Raw genomic sequence first — 20312 nt, 5'->3', positions numbered from 1 at the left:
TCCAATTACACTGGTTGAATGAATTAGTCTTTTACCTGGTAGGCAGAAGAATCTCCTGAACACAGAATTATCAGATGTGATCGTGATGCCCCTGCTTAGACTTCAATAGCTCCCATGATTTATAAGGTCAAGTTCTCCTTAACATGGGCTACACAGCCTTCTGTGATCTGGTCTCTCCTGCCTTAGCCACAGAAATAATGCGTGTGTTTTCCATGACTAGGTCTTCACAGGTGCTCTGAGATTCTAATCTCGTATCTGATTTCCTTTTATTTTGTTTAATCTTACCTTCCCTCTGTCTCAGTTTCTACTTGAGCTCAAAGAAACTGTCCTGGGTCATAAATATTTCCTTAAGTGGCCTTATATTCTGCCTTCGACACAAGGAGATAAGCCTTTTCTAACTGCTCTAAGCTGTTCCTCCTGCCTCAATTGTTATCTCCTATTAACTGGTGTTAGCACTAACCTCCTTACTGGTATAGTAATTGGTTACACATCTGTCTTTCATGCTAGAACAAGAGTTCTTTGAACTGTGTTAGGTCCTTATAACAATTTTCTTTTTGTTTGTGTGTGTTTGGTCTACGGCCATACCACCCTGAACAGGCCCGATCTCATCTTTGTGTGTTTGTGCGTATGTGTGTGTGTGTTTCATGACTGTTTATAACTCTTTATAACCAATTATGACTGCTCCCTGAATGGACAGATGAATGAGTGCATACGTGGCAATTTAGCATCATACTCTAAGACTACTGGCCCCCCAGCTGATTCCTTTCTCTATTGGAGAAACAAAAAACTTAATTTGGTTAATAATTTTGGCCCCAAATAAGAAAGAAATTTTCATCAGTTTAAGTCACTGACAGTGGAATGGGCTGCTAATGGGGTGGGGACATCATCACCCCTGGAATTGCTTAAGCAAAGGTGTAGGTAGAAGGAAGCGTTTCCATAACAGATGGGAGGTTAAAAGGATATCTCTTTAGTAAGATTATTTACAAGATTGTTTCCCCAAAGAATGTTCTCATAGGTACCTCAAGCCTCTCAACCTCTCTCATCAAGGTACCTCAACATCAAGGTACCTCTCTCATAGGTACTTCAACCTCATCAACCTCTCTCAAAAGGCCAGTCCATCTCAATGAAATCTTTGCCCTCTGGGTGCCTTAGGAAAATGACATTTTCTGAAAGAGCAGGTTCTGGAAACCTTCAATATTAGGAAAGTATGAACTCTTTCATATTCTGGCTGGCAAAACCTGAAAGAGTTTATTTGGAGAACTTGAGTACGTTGCCAAATTAATTAACTCAAGGATGTATGTAAGACTCTCCTTTGGCCAAGAGACTATAGAGATGACTATTCTCCATGAGATGAAATGAAATGGGTTCAAACAACCATGGCTCCTCTTCAGTCTCCCCTTTTAAAATTCACCTTTGTTTGGATGTAAGGATCTTACTGTCCAGGCCTGCGTGGCTTTTCATTTTTATCTTAATTGTATATTCCTTATGCAGGAGTTTGCTTGTGCTGGAGCTTCCATCAGGCAGAGGATGCTCACTGAAGCCATGTGTTCTCAGGCAAGCTACCCTCTAAGGGATACATTGGAACATGAGCAGAAGAAGCCAGTTTTCAATCACATGATCAGTTTAGCTGAATTTCTTAATTTCTGGATAATTCTTAATGAATTTTTGGGTAATTCTTAACAATTCTGCCTATGAACACACCCCAGCAGTTGAGGCATCCTCATGGTATGAAACAGAGTAGAACAGCATAGGATATAAGATTCGAGAACATTTTCTGGTGGCTCTACAAAGAGTCATGAAGGGCCTCTCAGTCACAAGTTCTCAGGCTTGAGAAAGAGAAGAAGCAAAGGCTACTCTTTTTAGGTTGGTGAGGAGTCTTGCTCAGATTGTTGCCCTGCCTTTGCTCTCTCCCAGGTCACTGGGGAAGCTGCTTCTCTTGATGGCATGGTCTCTGAGCTGGGCATTAGGAAACATTAGTCTATTTAGTCTCAGTTCAAATTTAACTTAAATTCAAATTGCATCTCAACTTTTTAGCCAATAAATACTATTCTCCCACTTTTTGCAAGTCTTTGAATTAGGGAATCAATTCAAATCAAAGTGGGGAATCAAGAAAAGGATTCATGTAAGAAAGGGTTCCTGCCCTTGAAGACATGATAACGTAGTCAGAAAGCTGAAATTCTGTACACATGAAAAATAGTAAGAAGTGATGTGAAAGGTTTTGCATAAAAATGCCCAAACCATGCAAGTTGATTGGTGGAAGGACACTTCCAAGATGAGTGGGATTTGGAGAGTCGGAGCTATTCTTGAGGCTCCTGCAGAAATGTTAGAAGTAATCTCGGAGGTTCACACACACACAGGGCTTGTTGAGGGGGACTGGGAGTAGCATATCTATGCTGAAAATACAGGTCGAGACAAAAATGTCAAGGGCTTAATGCCAGGTAGATCTGCCAGGGGAGATAGTGACAGTTACTCAACAAGTGAATGACAATACCAAAGGAGTGTCTGAAATAGATTAAAGCTGGTGGGGATTTGTTTTGTTTTGTTTTTATCTGTATAGAATTGAGGGAGTGAGATGGAATGCCAGTCACTCAATTAGAGTGTCATGGTGTTAATCCAGATATTTGGTGAAGTCCCTGATTCAGGGTCAGAAAAGGGAAGAAAGGTTGAGGAAGGAGAAACTTATTACAAGACAATGCACAAAACAATTGACAAAGCAATTAACAAGCAGCTATCCATCCAGGAAAGAAGGAGAAGCAACAAGTGAACTGTGGTTTTGAGACCTGACAATCAAGACAATACTGATGCCATTGCATAAATGACAAAGGAAATACTAGATCAGGAGCTGAGTTTTAGAGCTGGGTTCTATGAAATGAATTGGGTTTGAGTCATGAAGTAATTAAAACAATTCAAGAAAAATGAAAGTCTAATGTTTGGGACACAATTCAGCGATAGAGATAAAGATGATAAAGTTATTCTAATATGCAAATGTTAATTGACATTGGGGAATGAATTAAGTCTCTTGGGGGGAGACTACAAAAACACAGGTTAGAGAAAAAAGATCTGAACTCTGATGAATGCCCCCAAATTAGGAGATCAGATGTAAGAGAACAGAGAAGAAGGCAAAGAAGAAATGGTCCTAAGAGTATGAGAAGCTCCCCCACTGTAGTATCTCAGAGCCAAGGGAGGAAAACTTCAAGAAGCAGAGGGGTTTGGTAATAGAGGTCTGGCAAATAAGAACTTGAAACCAGCCCCTAGAGGTGTTAGAGAGGGCTGGAAGGCATTGAGCTGACTGGGGCTGGATAAACTTTCAGATTCCCTTATCCATCCTGGAATTCTGTCACTTGATGAAAGACTGGGGAACAAAATCTATGGGAGCCCTGCTGCAGAAGAGCAGGTTGTGGCACGAGGAGGTCAGGCTGCAGGTGCCTCATTACAGGGTAACTCAAGTATGCCCCCAGTAAAGGCACGTGCTGTATTTGGACACTGCTATGTGGAATAAAAACGTCACACAACAATCTATGGACTCTGTCCCATGCATCTTAAACCAAGTGAACTCGGAAGCGTGACCTGAAATACTATCTCTGAGTTCATTTGCACTGTCTCCTCAAATCAACCCCAAACTGCCCCCCGAATATTCCACAAACTTCCCACATCTGGGGATTCAAGCTGTGGATTCATCAAATCAGGTCATTTACAACTCAACAAGCATCTAGTGAGCGCCAATGCACTGTGCCTGGGACTTGGGACTGAGAGAACCTAAAAGGCGCGGTCCTTGCCCAGGAAGAGCTCCAGCTGAATGGAAAGGTTCACACACAAGAGAAATATGGGAGAAGACACCTGGAAGCTGCAGATAACGAAGAGCTGCTGGTAGTGAGAGTTCAGGCGATGAACACTCACAGACCACTTCTGAGAGACAAGAGCAATATGGTTCATCCATTCATTGACTCTTAGGCTTGGAAGGGAGCTTGGAGAACATCCAGTCAATTGGCATTTGACTCCTGAGACTATGTCTGATTACTGTTGACACTGACTATCCTTGCTGTGCATTTTGTCAATGGATATCTGTGATTCCGTTCCACAGAACCACAGGAGTTCAGTGTTAGAAGGCCTTATTTGTAGGCAATTTTACTCAAGCTGCTCACTTCAACCCTCTCCCACAAGAATCCACAGTCATCTCTTTTCTACTCTACGCACCCAGGCAGTGAGCAGTAAAGAACAGTGGCTGCAGGTTTCTCTCATTTAGCTAACCTTGCTCTAAATGAATCATGTTTTTAAAAAAAACCATGGTTGCCTGTATTGTAAGTTAATTTAATTGTAGTTGCATTTTTGGTTGTTGTGGTTCTGTGTTTTAAACAGCTTATTCTTAGAGCATAGCTTGTAAACACTGACTAGCCTAGAATGGTGATTGCCTGCCATAGGGATAACCACAAACAGATGTCCAATGTAAAAAAAAAAAAAATAAAGACACAAATTTTTAAGTTCCAATAACCCTCCTCAATTCTAAGCTGAGAGACAATCTCAAGATAGTTCATTTTTTCACTGCACATTTATTATGTGCAGAAAAAAAAATCTCATCTCCTTAAACTTCCCAACACGAGTAATAAGTAACGAGCAAGTAGGAGAAATCCCGCTATTTTGGAGACGGCCAGAAATGAGCTTGTTGGTGTGCCTGAGCGTAACTGCCAAGCAGATTTCCTCCTGCCCCCAGTGATGTGGAGTGAAAGTTTGCCCACACTTACCCAACCGTGGCGGCCTCATCATCGTCTGCAACACCAACTCAAGGTAGGAGAAAATCTCAACCTACTAGATACTCACAGCAGAACTTAGCACCACTCCTCAGGGAAATACGTAAAGGAAAATACAAAAACAAACAGCTGCTCTTGCGTCAGAGCCCCTCACAGAAGCCAGCAAACAGCCAAAACAAAACAAAACAAAACAAAACAAACATAGGTTACTGTCTTGAACACTACAACAAGCAGTAGCTCTGAGCCAGGACTCTTTCTGGCTGGCAGAGGGACATACGAGGGTGGGTCACGAAAAGCTGTCACTAAGGTACTTGAAGCAAGGGAAGAAAAGATACCATCTCCATCCAGCTCAGGCTTCCTTGTAACATGAGGGTAATTCAAACCAAAACTGGCTCTGAGGAACTGACTGAAGCCCAGCCTACTGAGAAGTTTTGGTTTTGCTTTTAAGCATGTCTTCTCTGCCCTCAGGTACCCCTTGAACTGTGTCCCTGGGGAAGGTGGTACAAGCTTAGTGGTAGGAGAAGGGGACGGAAAGAACACCAGCATGTTCTCGCCCTGTGCCTGGAAACTTACACAGGTACCTTTGTGGGTTTCCCAGTGCTGTAGTCAGAAGTTATCACAGACTGGGGGACTTCAAACAGCAGACACTGTGCTCACACTTCTCTCACATTTCTGGAGGCGAGAGACATGTGAAATCAGGCCACACGTCTTCTGAAGTCTTTAGGGATGAATGCTCCCTTGCGTCTTCCCAGCTTCTGGTAGATTCTGGTAAGCCTTGGCATTCTCCTGGGCTTGTAGCTGATCACTCCAATCTCTGTCTCCATCTTCACATGACCTTCCTTATGTGTATCTTTGAATGTCCTTTCCTCTTCTTAGAAGGACACCAGCCATTGGATTATTTCCCACCCTAATCCAGGATGACTTCCTCTTAATTAATTACATCTGCAAATACCCTACTTCAAATAAGGTCATATTCTGAGGCTGCAGGTGGACATAAATATTTGGGAACACTATTTAACCCACTACAGTACTACACTTCATTCTTGGAGCAATGTGTGGTCTAGACACCATTAGGCCCATTTTATATATGAAGAAAGAGTCAAGGTCTAGCAACCCTTCCTCAGTTGCATGGCTGAATTTGAAGTTAGACCTCTGTGGTCCCACTACATCGTGAGGCTTTTCAGTAGTAAGACTCAAAGCAGGTGCAAGAAAAGGCCAATCTGAATGCAAGTCTGGGTGACCGACCCCATTCCTATGGCCCTGTCTTCTTGGGCTCATACGGGTGGGATGAGCAGGGACAGGGCTCTGAAGCCCAGATGCGACCTGCTTTCTTAGCCATATTTATTTAATGTTTTCTCATCCTCTCTCCATGCCTTGCCTTTAATTGGTTTTCTTCCAAAAAAGCAGCATTCTCCTTCCCTCCTTTTTCTTTTAACTGAATCCCTCAAACAAGAAGGAATGAAACTTGTATTGACTACAAATGGGACTGGCTGCCTAGACCCCAAGGATGGGGCTGTGTCTGTGGGAAGCCAGCCTTCCCCTGGGGACCTGCTTCTCCCCCCACAGCTCCAGGTACACGGTTTCACGGCAGATGCCTGCTCTTGCCTGACCTTCTTCCCCAGCTACCGTGATAGTCTGAGGAGTGGGCATGTGTCTGTCCCCTGTGTGGCTCTCAGAGTTTAGTATCCTCAGGATCCCCACACCATCCAAGGAGTTCCTGTTTGTCTTGAGGAGGGAGCCACATTCCCCACCGTATGCCTTCCTCTGTCTGGTCTAAGCCCCTCTCTCTCTGCTGCTTTTCTGCACTCTTTGCTCTGGGCTCTTCTCTGTGCAACTGAGGTTTAGGAAAACAGACTCACCTCAGACCAGGAAAGACTGGGGTGTTTTGACAACAGCACCCAAATAAAACTCAAACTGGTATCTCAGCACATTTGCTTGCCTCCTAAATCCATACGCCTCAACAAAACACGAGCGGGACAGATACCAAAGTGTTAACAGTGGCGTTTCTGGGTGGAGGACTTGCAGGTGATTTTTTAAAGGTGCTATCTTTTTACTTATATTTTATTTCCTAAATAACTTGCCATGGACACAAATGGCTTTTGTAAAGGCATAGAAATAATCCTTAAAAATCAGTCATGGACAGTACAGTTCATGGCTAACCAAGAGCAACAAGAAAACATTTAAGAACTTGGCCAAGGGCTTATGTCTGTTTCCAATTTATTTCATTTAGTGTTGTTCCCTTCATAACAGAAGATCCTGTGAATTGTGTGTGTATGTGCGCGTGGGTGCGTGCAGGCACAGGTAGAATACAGGCCACTCCCTGTTGCACTGATACTTGGTAATGGAAAATTAGAATTTAGTCATAAATACTGTGATATGATAAGCACGGTCATGACCGCCCCCCCCCCAGCGTACACCCCCAGCCTACGAGGCCCTATCCATTCATTTCGTAGAAAGGAAGATTGACGCAAAGAGATTGTGCATCTTCCCCAGGATCCCCTTGTGAATGCAGGGCAGAAGTCACTTCTATCCTTTCTTCCCCAAATATCTTCCTCCAAATGCAATGTATATAATGTAATGTGATGTGATGTAAATGTTCATGGGAAGTCCCTGGAAGAGTCCTTGTCAAATAGCAGGAGTTAAACCAGCGTTAACTAGTGCAGATCCAAAAAACAAGTCCAACCTTTCCCACTCTGCTTCACCTGATAGAGAAAACAAAAGAAGAGAACACAGCCTAAGAGTGAGAAAGGAGTGTAGCCAGGGTTTGGGGGAAATGAGCAAAGATCAAGAGCCCAGGAAGAGGTGAGAACTCAAGGAGCCAGCAGGTTATCTGGAACCAGCCTTAACAACCTCCCCAAAGTCAGCGACCAAGGTATGGATGTGGGTTTATCTGGAGTGTGATGACAGACAATGATGGCTAGCCCCCTCTCTTGAAAATGGAGAATGTCATAAGCAGCTGAAGGCAGAGAGAGAGGGGAGAGGAGATCAGCTGGGGCCACCCTGAAAACCGGCCTTCCTTGACTCATCGTCAGCCCAGGGACTGGACATCAGCCTCTGGTGATCCTACAGAAAGTCACGCATGTGGCGTGGATCGCACTTGACCCCTGCCTGTGAAGGAGGGCCTAGCCTTCCTGTGAGGAAAGGGAGGGTGTGGAAAGGGTGTTCTGGCCAGAGCAACAGAGACGGATGTTTGTTTTTAGAAGGAAAGAGATCAAGGTTTGGCCCATTCCCTGAAAGCAACTCAGATAAAAGGGAGGTTTATTTTAAGTTGAATGGGTTGACGTGAGTTACTGATGAGGGATGCTTCCTACCCCATCTCCTCCCAGGTGACTGCATAGGGTTGAAACACTTGGGAGACAGCTCCTTCTGGAGAACAAAGTTACTGCAGTCACAAAGGTCAGATGCAATAAGGGGAGTCTCTGAGGTACAGGGCCGGGAAACGAGGGTGGAGAATGGAGAAGTGGCAGAGGCTGACCTGGTCCACTAGCCTTTCTAATGTAAAATACAAGAGAGGGATTCCAGAGACAAGGAGGACAGTTTGGGGACCTGAAGGGAGTGTGGACTGTTCTCTGCCCCTCTCATCTGTGGGGGAAAGAAAGGGATGCTGGATATCCTGAGGTTTGAGAGTGCTCTTAATAAAATGTGACACCTGCTTCTTGCCTGGTGTTTCTGAAGGTGGGAGGGAGGGTCCCTGAAGTACCTCATGGCTGGGGGTGGGAAGGGCTGCAGGGTTGTTTTCAGGGATGAAGAAAATGGGGACACCCTTCATCCCAGGCCCTGGAGCCCTCAGTGACCATCAAAGACTCCATGGCTCCTGTGTCCTCAGGTACAGGGGTCCTAGGCCCATTTCAGAGGCCACACTTGATGACCTGAGCCAGACCCAGCCCTGGGGTATTTGTCTCTCCTACAGCAAGATAGTTGAACCACACATTTGCCCTGTTCTGGGAGTGGGGGAAGATTGAAAAGGATATGAGACTGGAATTTCAAGTGGGACTGGGCTCTGGCAGTTCCCTTAAATGTGAAACCTAGAGTTACTATATGACCAAGCACTGCTCTCCTAGAGAGGAATATAACCAAGAAAAAATGAAATACATGTCCATATAAACACGTGTGCCCCAATGTTTTTAGCAGCATTATTCATGATAGCCACAAGTGGCACAAACTCAGCTGTCCAGCAGCTGATGAATGGATAAATCCACGTTGGTGTACCTATCCAGTAGAACAGCATTCAGCCTCAAAAGCGAATGAAGTACTGTATTCAGTCTACACTGCATGAACCTCGACAACGTCATGCTCAGTGAAAGAAGCCAGTCTCAAAAGATCACATATTGTATAATTCCACGGATATGAAATGTCCATAATAGATAACCCCTAGAGAAAGAATATAGTCAGTGGTGGCCCAGGACTGGAACCGGGGTGGGGCGGGGGGAGTTGTGGAGGCCTGATGACTAAAGGGTATGGGGTTTCATTTTGGGTTGATGAGAATGCTTTAAAATTGATTGTAGTGATTGCTGCACAGCTCTGTTCATATACAAAAAGTCACTGAATGGTACACTTTAAATGGGTGAATTGTATGGTAGGTGAATTATATCTCAAAAAGTTGTTAAAAGACCTGGAACTGAACTGAGTCATAAGTGACCTGCAAATTATGAAACTGGACTGAGATATGGTGAAGCTCACTCTCTACCCAACAGGTGGGGTACAGGAGGGTGGGTGGGGAGGTAGAGGGCTACTTCAGCCACGTGGCCCATGGAAGCTCCTCAGAGAGTTATGGAAGAAAGCAGCAGAGAAGGGAGAGACAGCCCTGACTTGAACTCTGGTCCTTGTTCCGGTCCCTTCTGCAGTCTGGCCTGTGGTTTCGGCGTCACGTTTGCCTAGATAGCTGGTGGAATTACTATTTTTGCTCAAGTGTTATACCAGACAGTTCTGATAACACAAAGGAACAGAGGAGCCTGAGAGTCCCCTCTCTGCTGTATGCTGACACAGGCCTGGCCTCATTTGTAGGGTGGTTTGGGGCAGAAGGACAAGGAAGAACTAGGGAACTAAATAATCTACATGCATCCCAATGTTTCTCTTGTTTCCTGGTCCTGGCTCATCTCTGGGAGGACAGAGGGAGGCAAGACTGTTGGCCCCAGACATCGTGGCCCGCTCTAAGATGCATCTGGTATGGTCCTGGTAACTCAGGATGGAAGGTTCCCCAGAGCCAGGCTGAAATGCTGCACCCAGTTTTAGTGTGTGTGTTGAGGGTGGGTTTTTCCCACACCAACCAAGCAGCTTGGACACCAGCTGGGTGTCCTACGATTCAACTCAATTCTGACACTACCTACCCAGAGATCATATCAGATTCCATAGGTTAAGGGCTCAGTCCTACAAGACTGACCCCACTTCATGTGCCAGTCCCAAGTCCACACTGTTACCTGGGCTTCTGAGGGAGAAGTTACTGATCAGAAGTTCCCACAACCCCTCCCTGGGTTTGGTTAATTTCCTGAAGAGGCTCACAGAGCTCAGGAAACCCGTTTACTCACTAGATTACTGACCTGTTAAAAAGGACATTAAAAAATGCTAATCAACAGCCAGATGAAGAGATACAAAGGGTGAGATCCCAAACAAAGGCCCTCCTGTCCTGGTAGACTTTGGGCCCAGCACAGTGGCACGTGGAAGCATTCTGATTCGCCAACCTGGAAGCTCTTTGAACCCTTTCCTTTTGGGTTTTTATGGAGGCTTAATGAATTCATTGGCATGATTGTTGAAATCACTGGCCACTGGTGATTGATTTAACCTCTGAAACCTCGCTCCTGCCAGGAGGTCAGGGGGTTAAGACGATAAGTTCCAAGCCTCTAATCACATGGTTGGTTCTCCTGGGAACCAGCCCCAAACTTAGGTGTTTGTGAAAGTCACCTCACTGACATAACAAAAAAATATCTCTTGTCACTTAGGAAATTCCAAGGGATTGTGGAGCTCTGTGCCAGAAACAGAGACCAAAGACCAAATGTCTATTTCTTTTAGAAATCACGGTATCATATAGCCCTTTCATCTAGGGACTCCCTAACCATGGCTCATTAGGACTACAACATGGTCCCAGGACTGAATGGAGGAGGGAATCTTTCTCCTAAGTCCTGGACTGATGTCCTTTGTCCTTAATATCTTTAGAAGAAGATGCAGTGATTAGGTGAAGTGAAGAGGACATCTGAACTCAACCTCAGATAAAGGAAATAAGAAGTTCTCACATCGGCTCTTGGTTTCAACTCAGTTAAAAAAGAAAAGAAAGCGAAATGATGATTCATCTTTTTAAATGCAGTCACAGACAGGAGAAGACAGCTGACTCATGTTTTGAGGAGACTCTGACCCAGATCAATTTTTCCCAAACTGGTGGCACATCAGAATCCCCTGGGGAACTTTAAACATCTAGAGGTGCCTGGGCACTCCTGGGCAGACCTCCTGATTGAGAATCTCCATGGTTGGGATGCAGAAACAGACATTTTGGGGGAAACTTTGATCAGGTGATTCTGATGTCACCAGCGTGCCCTAACTGATGGCTCAGCATTAGAGAATCCCACGGTTTGATTACTTTGGTCACGGCCATCCTTGTGAAGAAAAGTGAGTAAATGGGAGGAAAGGAAGATGAGAACCCAAAAACAAACAGTGGCCATTGCAATATGTGCCTTGTATCTGCCCGTGCTTCTTCAATTTTTTCTTATAAGAAAAGCTGATTTCGTGAGATCCTCAGTTTACCCATGGAAGAAATATGCAAGCACTCTAATATGAGGTACTGTCCTAGGGGCATGTGGGGATTCCACAGGAATCAGTCAGTGGAGGGAGGCACCATGTGGAAAGTAGAGCAGTGGACATAGAGAGCAGAAAAGCTGGATTGCGCTCCACTCCGCACTAGCTGTGTGACTTGACTGCTTTGAATGGTGGTGGGAAAATGCCAAACTAATAGAAGGAATTTTGTAAATGGTATTTTCTAATTTATATAGAAAATTAGTAGATAGTAAATTATACTTTCTTGAATTAGGTAATTAACACAAAAGAGGGTCTCCTGCATAAGTGGCATGTTAAAAATTAGTGACTTCTTTACTTAATGATCATTTCTACTCTGAACATGGTGCCAGATGAGGTAGAAAACAGAAAACTAAAAGAAATTAATACACAAGCATTGCTTTCCCTGACTATTACTCTGAAGTCATAAGACCACATGGCTGTAATTTCCAGAGTTTCACTCCAAGAAGGGTGTTTATTAATTAAACAATGTTATGTTCTTGGCACTGGGGATGCACAAGACATTGTCTCTGCCTTGAAGAGCCCATGTCCGGTGGGGAGAATGACAAATGAACAGAATTATTGGAGAGGATGGTAAAGGCAGGCACAGAAACACCCCACTGTCTTCTAGCCTGCCTTGACAACTTGCCCACTGAGGGACACTGGAGCCTGTCTCTCATCCTGAGATAGGTTGTTGGTGGTGACAGTGGGGGGCAGTATAAGTGCCACAGTAGAAGTAGCTACTAGGTCCACATATGGTATAGAGGGGACTCAGTCATTTTTAAGTTGGGAGGTCTGAAAAGTCTTGTTTTACAAAAGAGGAAACTGAAGCCGACAGGAGTTAAGTGAACAGGTGGCCAGGGGGAGGCTGAAGAGCGTTCAGAACAACAGTGGAAGAGGACAGAGTCCTACTCCTAGCACCACTCGCTCCTTCTCAGACCTCTACGCCTCCCTGCAAATAAAGGGCAGGTGAACTGGACATGCAGCAGCACAGCAGTCATGTTCAGAGACCTCTGCCCAACTCTCTGTTTCAACTTGTACCGGTTGTGGGAGCTTGAACAAATGACTTTCTCTCTTGGTACCTGTTTCATTATCTGTAAAATAGGGATAAATCTAAAATGTTGAATGTTGTACGGATTAAATGGCTTGAGACACGAAGAGTGCTTAGAACAGGTCCTGTTAGCACATAGTAAGTGCTCAATAAATGTTATTTATTCTTATGCCATTACCTGTTTGGTATGGTCAACCCAAGATCGTATTTGTAAAAATATGATTAAAACCTAGCTCATTTCCCCCCCTCAGAATTAAAATATAGAAAGCTTTGTTTTTTAAATTGCAAAATGATACATTGTATCATTATAAAATGTATTTTAAATTAAAAAAGTAAAGATTACCGAAATACCCATACCTGAGATAATTGCTAATATTTTGGTAAATACAATTTTCTATAGTTCTCTGGACACATATATATGAATGTAATTTTATTTTATTTTTTTTAGCTTTTTTAAACTATTATTATATTATGTTAGTCACCATACAGTACATCCCTAGTTTTTGATGTAAAGTTCCATGATTCATTACTTGCGTATAACACCCAGTGCACCAGGCAACACGTGCCCTTCTTACTACCCATCACCAGTCTATCCCATTCCCCCACCCCTCCCTTCTGAAGCCCTCAGAATGTAATTTTAATACACGCCATTATATTAGGATGCGGTTTATTGAACTGCTTCTATTATTCATCAAAGATATTGTGAGCACCTTTCCATGTCAGTAATTATAGATCCCATGATTTTTTGTAAAGACTGAGGAGTACTTCATTGTGTGGTACAATTTATTTAAGCTGTCACTATTGATGGCCACTTAGGTTATTTCCAATATTGCTGATATTACAAAACAATGGCACCATAAATGACCCCACCCAGTGAGCTCTGGGCCCCTGTCTGGTTATATCCTTGGGGAAACTTGCTGTAAGTGGTATCTTTGGATCAAAGGGCATATACCTGAAGACACATGTCCCACTACAGTAACACATACTGTGGAAAAGCAGACTGGCCAGTCACCTGGCTTAATGGCATTTAAGAAGCCACCAACCTGTGGTTTTTGCAACAACTCAGGACCTAGTTGTGGGAGGGCAAGTGGGCCAGTGGTCAGTTTGTAGGAGGGCAAATATTTGGAGGCAGTCTCTTCCCACAAGCTTCAAACACGTTCCCATGTCAGCAGGTAATTTTTCAGACCTGAGAAGGAACTCAGTGGGAGAATTTACTGATCTCCTTGGGCCACCAGGGCCATGCAATTTCTTTGAATATCTGGCTTTTCCAGGAAATCAGATAGGGAAGTTCATTTGGTTGAAAACGTCACTTAACTTTTGAGGAACCTTCTGAGGGTATAATGTTCAAGGGTATTTTGCTCCAATCGTGTTTGGGGAAGATTTTTTCCTAGCCTCAAGCCTGTCTCATCACCTGCCCAATAATCTTGAGCATTTTCCTTAGCAAATAAAGCTGGGATGTACAGCAAGAAACATGAGTGGTGGCCATGAGACTCAGCACCTTCTACTGCCCAGAGAGTAAAAAAAGATGAATTGAGTATGGAAAGGAAATGGACACAGGCTGGACCGCGTCTAGATTTGGCTAGGTCAGACTAGCTCTTCCTACAGGTGGAGGAGGGTGAAGAAACACCTGGTCCTTCACCCTAAACCAGAGGCCAGCCACTCCACACATTTCACTCCAGTCTCCTTTCCTGACCACCTCGGATCCTTGTTCTAGGATAGGACACTCCATCACACTGGCTTGGCGTGGGAGAGGCGCGATCAGGAGGAATGAATGAAACGAGCAGTCTCTTCCTACCTGTAGTAATTCCTAGCTGGAGAGGAAAGCGGTAATACAGGCTAACATTCACGGAGTTCTAAATATTGCCAGGGCAGTTCCAAATGCTTTACGTGTATGAACCCAATTAACTTGCATGACAACCCTAGAAGGTAGGTACACTCATTGGTCTCATTTTATAAATAGGGAAAACAAGGCACTTAGAGGGTAGACCATTTGCTGGAGGTCATATATTAAGTAAATGGGAGAACTGAATTTGATCTCCCATAGTCTAGCTCCAAGTTCTTTTATTTACTATCGCTTCTCTTCATGTTTGTAATAATGGGCATCTAGCTTCAACCAGACACTCCCAAAATAATTAGAGGGATAACCTTAGAGAAGCCAATGGGAGTTCTTCATCCTGTTATTCAAAGTGAGACCTCTTTTTTTTTTTAAGATTTTATTTATTTATTTGAGAGAGTGAGAGAGAGAGAGAGAGCATGAGTAAGGGGAGGGACAGAGGCAGAGGGAGAAGCAGACTCCCTGCTGAGCAGGGAGCCTGCCGTGGGGCTCAATCCCAGGACCCTGGGATGAGGACCTAAGCCGAAGACAGATGCTTAACCGACTCAGCTACCCAGGCATCCCAAAGTGAGACCCCTTAGGAGTATCAAACCTGACAAACGAAAGAGGATGGAATGAAGGCCCTCCTGGCCTAGGGTTATAGAAGAGAAGAACAGCAAAGAAGCATGGGGATTCTAGTGGCAGGATCTGACAGTGACGTGCTTTGCGCTTAAAGTAGGAGATATGTGGGTATCTTTGCTTCTACTCTTTGTCAGCTCTGGTTCCTTTACTCGTCCCCTCCTGTTCCCTTAGTCCCCTCTTCATAGGCTGTGGCTACTTTGCATCCAATAGACAACAGGCATTATTGATCTCTTTCCCATGAAAACACTCTGATACGTGTGTATATCTCTATGCCTACAACATCTATCTATGTATATATCCATCCATATTTCATGCATACAAATATATATCTCTACAAATTGTTAGTTTTCTAAAAATATTAGTAAGTAATCAAATTTAACAAACATTTTACTCCCTATATGTTATGTCTAAGGTCATTAAATTATGACCTCACTGCTCAATAAAACAGGAAGATAGCTGAGTCAAATGGGGTACCTAAGACTGCCAAAGGCCCAGCCAGAGGCCTGAGCCACGACATGATATGAAGAATGAAGACACAGAGATCTGGGGTAAGTGACCTAAAAGAGCAGACAGTTAGCAAGCATGTGTGGTGCATTGTCTGGGTTGGAAGGAAACTGGACTGGCTGGGAGGGCTGGCCTGAAGGGGGGGAGCAGTACATTTCCATTATGGATACAGCAGCCAGGATATTCACTCCCTGTCCATACCCACGCTGGGCAGTCAATGCCTCTTTTCCCCTAGCAGATTTAAGGATAATCATAGAACTTTAACTTGCCACAAGCTCACTTGCAAAAGACATTTGCTATGTCTTTTCAATAGATGTCTGTGTGCGCATGTGTGTATGACATTATTCATTTCCAGTAAGTTCCTGAAGTTCAAACCAGAGCACTCTCATAACCATCCTGATTTTGAGGAAGCAGTCTCCTGCCGTACTTCCCTCTCTCCACGTTTACCCCTTGGTTCCCCAATTGTAACTCCTCTCTTTATAGGCACCAAACTTGAGGCTTCCCTGACGGTCCACAGAATTCCCCAGTATCTCTCTCTCATTTAATCCAGGAGAAATATCGAAGAGAAACTTCTTTCTGAGCTCCATGATCTACATTTACAAATTGTTCTTAGTAGCAGTTTGGATTTTCTGGATCCACTTTCTCTAAAAGTCCCAACTGTCTTCCCAACTTAATTCTCTTATTTACCCAAAACACCAAACCTCTTGAGAGACAATATTTATTCTTTCTAGGCAATATAATGAATCCCTCTTGGAACGAAGAGGGACCTATGTCCTAGGATTCTAGGACTATATAGAATATCCAGAAAGGATTTAAGGGTCTCTAACATACAACACAAAATCACAAGTGAAAAGCAGGCCAAGAAAGGGGAGGGAAATAAGAATAAAGACAAACCACAGAGTCTCCTCTTCCCTCTGGGAACAAGCCAGGAATGCATGCTCCCTGTCAGAATATAGAGGTTTGCTGTGGTTGAGCTACCATCTGCTTTTTTCCAGACTCATGACACTCATCGCCTGACTGGTCTCCCTGCTTCCATGCCCCTTCAATGCTTCTACACTGTAGCAGAAGTAATCTCACAACACAAGCAAGATCAACCACTTTCCTCCTGAAAACTTTTGACAGCTTCCCATTGCATTTAGAATGGAAATCGAACTTTTTATCCTGAACTAAAAGTCCTGTATGGCTCGCGTTTCCATTTCATGCCTTTCTCCCTACCTCACTTGCTACTCTCCTGTCACTCTGGCCTCCTTTCTATCCCCTGATCATGTCAAGCTCAGTCCCACCTTGAAGCTTTTGTGCAAATTGTAGCTCCTGCTAGAAGAATACCAACTTTTGTGTGGTGCAGTTTAAATGTTACCTTTTCAGAGAAGTTCTTGCCCTACTCACTATGTTTAAAATCAGTTCCTGACTCTTTAATTTACTTTGGTCCCTTATTTATTGGTATTGTTGCACTTATGCGGTCATGCATTTGTTTATTATATATTTCCACCTCTACCCCCCTACCCTCATCTAGAGTGTGAGTTCCAAGAGGCAGGAGCCATGCCATGTCTGTTTTGTTCTCTCTGAAATCTTCAGTATCTAGCTCAAAGCTTGACCTGTAGTAAATACTCAGTAAATATCAGTTGAATGAAAAAATAAAATTGGATCTAAGCTTTCTAAGCCAACACTGGAGAGTTAAACAATAAATAATATTTCCAAGGTTGGGTGGTAAAACAAAACAACTTCTCACTTGAGGAACACAACTATTTTGGCATTGAGATCAAAGGGACATTTTTCCTAGTGTTCCTTAGAAAGCACACTGCATAATGAAGTGAAGAATGTCCTCATCCATATTTTTAGACTATACTCAATGACCAGTTTCAAAAAGTCGCTTTGTTAAAATAACCACAATAGAGGCCAATGATTTATAGCTATTTCAATTCAATGTACTCTTCTTGCTGGGATACCAGTACCAATATGGTTTTGTCGAGATGCTCAGCTGTAGCCAACATGGATAGCTCTCCCTCCAAATTCATATACTCCTCTTTTCCCAGCTAGACTACATGTCCCAGCCTCCCTTGCAACTGGGTATGATCATGTGACTGAATTCTAACCAATGGAATGGGAGAGGAAATTCTGCGCCCTGTCTCCAAACTTGGCTCATAAGAACCTTCCATTGAGCTCCTCTACGTTTTTCTAGCTTAACAAGCTGTAACGAGACCCCCAAGGAATCTTTGGAAACCACGTACTGAATATAACAGAGCCGTCATCCATCTGAGTCCTTGAATGACTACACAGAACAGACTGCCTACCTGGGTGGATACTGACTCTGTCTTTTTGTTTATAGAAATATTACATGCCTAGGGACAGAGCATATATATTATTCCACCAACTCACATTCAGCATTTACAATGTGCTTGAGGGTTTTTTTTATACATATTAATTCGTGTAATTATCCTAACAGCTCTCTTAAGTGAGATATTATCATTGGCTCCATTATACACATGAAGAAAGAAAGAAGTAACTTAACTAAGGTCAAATAAACAGGAAGCAACAAAGCCAGAATTCAAGCCCGAACAGCCTAACTCTACAGTCCCTGCTCTCAATCACTCTACTATCCTACTTTCTTTTTTTTTTCTTCAGAGAGGGGGGGAGTGGGGGAGGGGCAGAGGCAGCAGGAGAGAGAAAATCTCAAGCAGGCTCCATGCCAGTGCGGAGCTCAACGCAGGGCTCAATTCTGAGATCATGACCTGAGCTGAAATCAAGAGTCAGACACTTAACCAACTGAGCCACATAGGCACCCCAACCTATTTTTTAATAGAGTTTTATTAAACTCTTCTTCAATACAGGTGCAAACTAACTAAATAAACAAACCAAACTTTAGTCTTTTCTAACATGTTTGTGATTCCTATGACTATTGGAAATACTTTAACACTTGGCGTGAATTATTGTGGGTCACTAAAGCAGTCTCTCAACCAGTGTTTCACACATATAGTTCTAACAGTGTAATCCTGGGATCACATCCTTTTGTATCTTCAGCTTTTTCCAGGGAGATGGAGGTAGTGTAATCCTGGAATAAGACTGCATGAATTGGTGGTGGTGGGGGGGAGATGATGGAGTAGAAAAGCACTAGGAGTCCATCTCACCACCTGGACAATAATTACATTGGCAGAATCTGTCTGATACAGCTATTTTGGAACTCTGGAGTCTATTGAAGGCTTACAACATCCAGAGGAAGGCATGGTAAATTGCAGTTAATTTTGATACATTTCAGTTCATAGCATTAGCAGGTACACATCTCCCACCCTGAGTCCTGTGGCAGGAAGCTAGCCATGTACACACTCCTGGAGTAGCTCACACACAGCTTGTGGGAGCCAGGAAAGGCAAAAAGACTCTGTCCTCCCAATATTGAGGGTCTGTTCTCTGATCACTGATTGTTGCATCTGATCACAGAGGTGCAGACAAAGAGGCAGTGGCCATTGTTTTTGTACCTCCTCTCCTTGCTGCAATCCTCTCCACCTCTAGGTGAAGTGACTTCCAGGGGACTTAAAGGGTCAGCACCCTTTTTATTACTTCTTCCCCCCCTTTTTTTCCCCCTCTGGGGAGCCAGACATTAAAAATGAAGACATTTATAACAATGGCATATATGGGAAAAAATGTAAAAGTGACTGCATATGGCCAGGGAAAGGAACAGGCTCAGAGAAGACCTGAGAAGACTTTACGTTTACACCTTAGTTTGATCCTTGGTACAGAGACAGCCTACAACAATAACAACAAACAAGAAAAACAATAAACTGAAAACCATAACAAAACAGCAAACTATGGGGAATGTGGAGAATCTGATTTCCAGTTACCACATTATTAGATTCAAGTGTCTTGTTTTCTACAACAACAAAAAATAAGGCATACAAAGAAACAGGAAAGTATGGTGCAAAGGGAAATATACATCAATAGGAACTATCCCTGAAAAAGGCTTGATAGCAGATTTACTAGACAAGGACTCTAAAACAATTCTTAAAGGTGCTCAAAGAACTAAAGGATGATATGGAGGAAGTCAAGAAAATGATGTATGAACAAAATGGAAAGATCAGTAAGGAGATAGGAAACCTAAGAAGAAATCAAAAAGAAATTCTGGAGCTGAAAAGTGCAATATCTGAAATGAAAAATTCACTAGAGGGATTCAAAGGCAGATTTGAATGGGCAGAAGAAAGAATCTGTGAACTTGAAGGTAAGACAGTGGAAATAGAGAGGGAGAAAAGATGGCGGAGGAGTAGGGGACCCCTTTTTCAGCTGGATAGGTACTAGAGACTCCCCTGAGTCGAGCTGGATAGGTACTAGACCATCCTGAAAAGCCACGGAATCAGCCTGAGATGCAGGAAGATACATCTGGATCTCTACAAATGAACATCTCCAGTGCTGAGTATTGAGGTATGAAGCAGGGAGCCGTGAATCCGCACACAGATATTGGAAAATAAACGGAAGGGGAAGGGAGCCGATGCGTTTGGGCACCGGGAAGCAGTAGCCACCTGCACTGGGGAGCTGGTCAGACTCATGGACCGACACCCACAAGAAAGCAGACAGAGACCGTGAGCCTGGGAACACGCCTACGACCACACTGAAAACTGGAGCTCCAGAGCGCTCACTGGAACCAGACTGATACTGGGAGATCGGGAGCGGCCACGTGTCCAGACTGACAACTGGAGCTCCGGAGCGCTCACTCGAACTAGACTGAAACCGAGAGCTCGGGAGCAGGCACACAACCAGACTGAAAACCAGAGCTCGGGAGCGGGCACAAACTACACTAAAACAGGGAGCTCGG

The 20312-nt window shown here is 43.8% G+C and overlaps 1 protein-coding gene across 3 annotated transcripts in view; it reads right to left on the bottom strand.

Annotated features, from left to right (window-relative positions):
* Nucleotides 1-20312, bottom strand: part of PDCD1LG2 (programmed cell death 1 ligand 2) — an 81286-nt gene that overhangs the window by 49732 nt on the left and 11242 nt on the right. The window contains exon 1 of one of the 3 annotated variants that reach the window (XM_040620310.1): nt 4740-5127. The exons of 1 other annotated variant lie outside the window; for it this stretch is intronic. Coding sequence is in view for 1 of the 2 variants with exons in the window: in XM_008690904.2 (XP_008689126.2) it covers nt 4740-4761 (22 nt within the window). In the remaining variant the exon portion in view is untranslated. Of the gene's footprint in view, nt 1-4739; nt 5128-20312 lie in introns of those variants that run through there. One more of the 3 variants, XM_008690904.2, reaches the window with a different exon arrangement.

This window comes from Ursus maritimus, unplaced genomic scaffold (assembly GCF_017311325.1).
Source record: "Ursus maritimus isolate PB19 unplaced genomic scaffold, ASM1731132v1 scaffold_34, whole genome shotgun sequence".
NCBI classification, from domain to species: Eukaryota; Metazoa; Chordata; class Mammalia; order Carnivora; family Ursidae; genus Ursus; species Ursus maritimus.
Note: the sequence above shows the minus strand (reverse complement) of the source record. Positions and strands in the feature narration are given on the sequence as shown.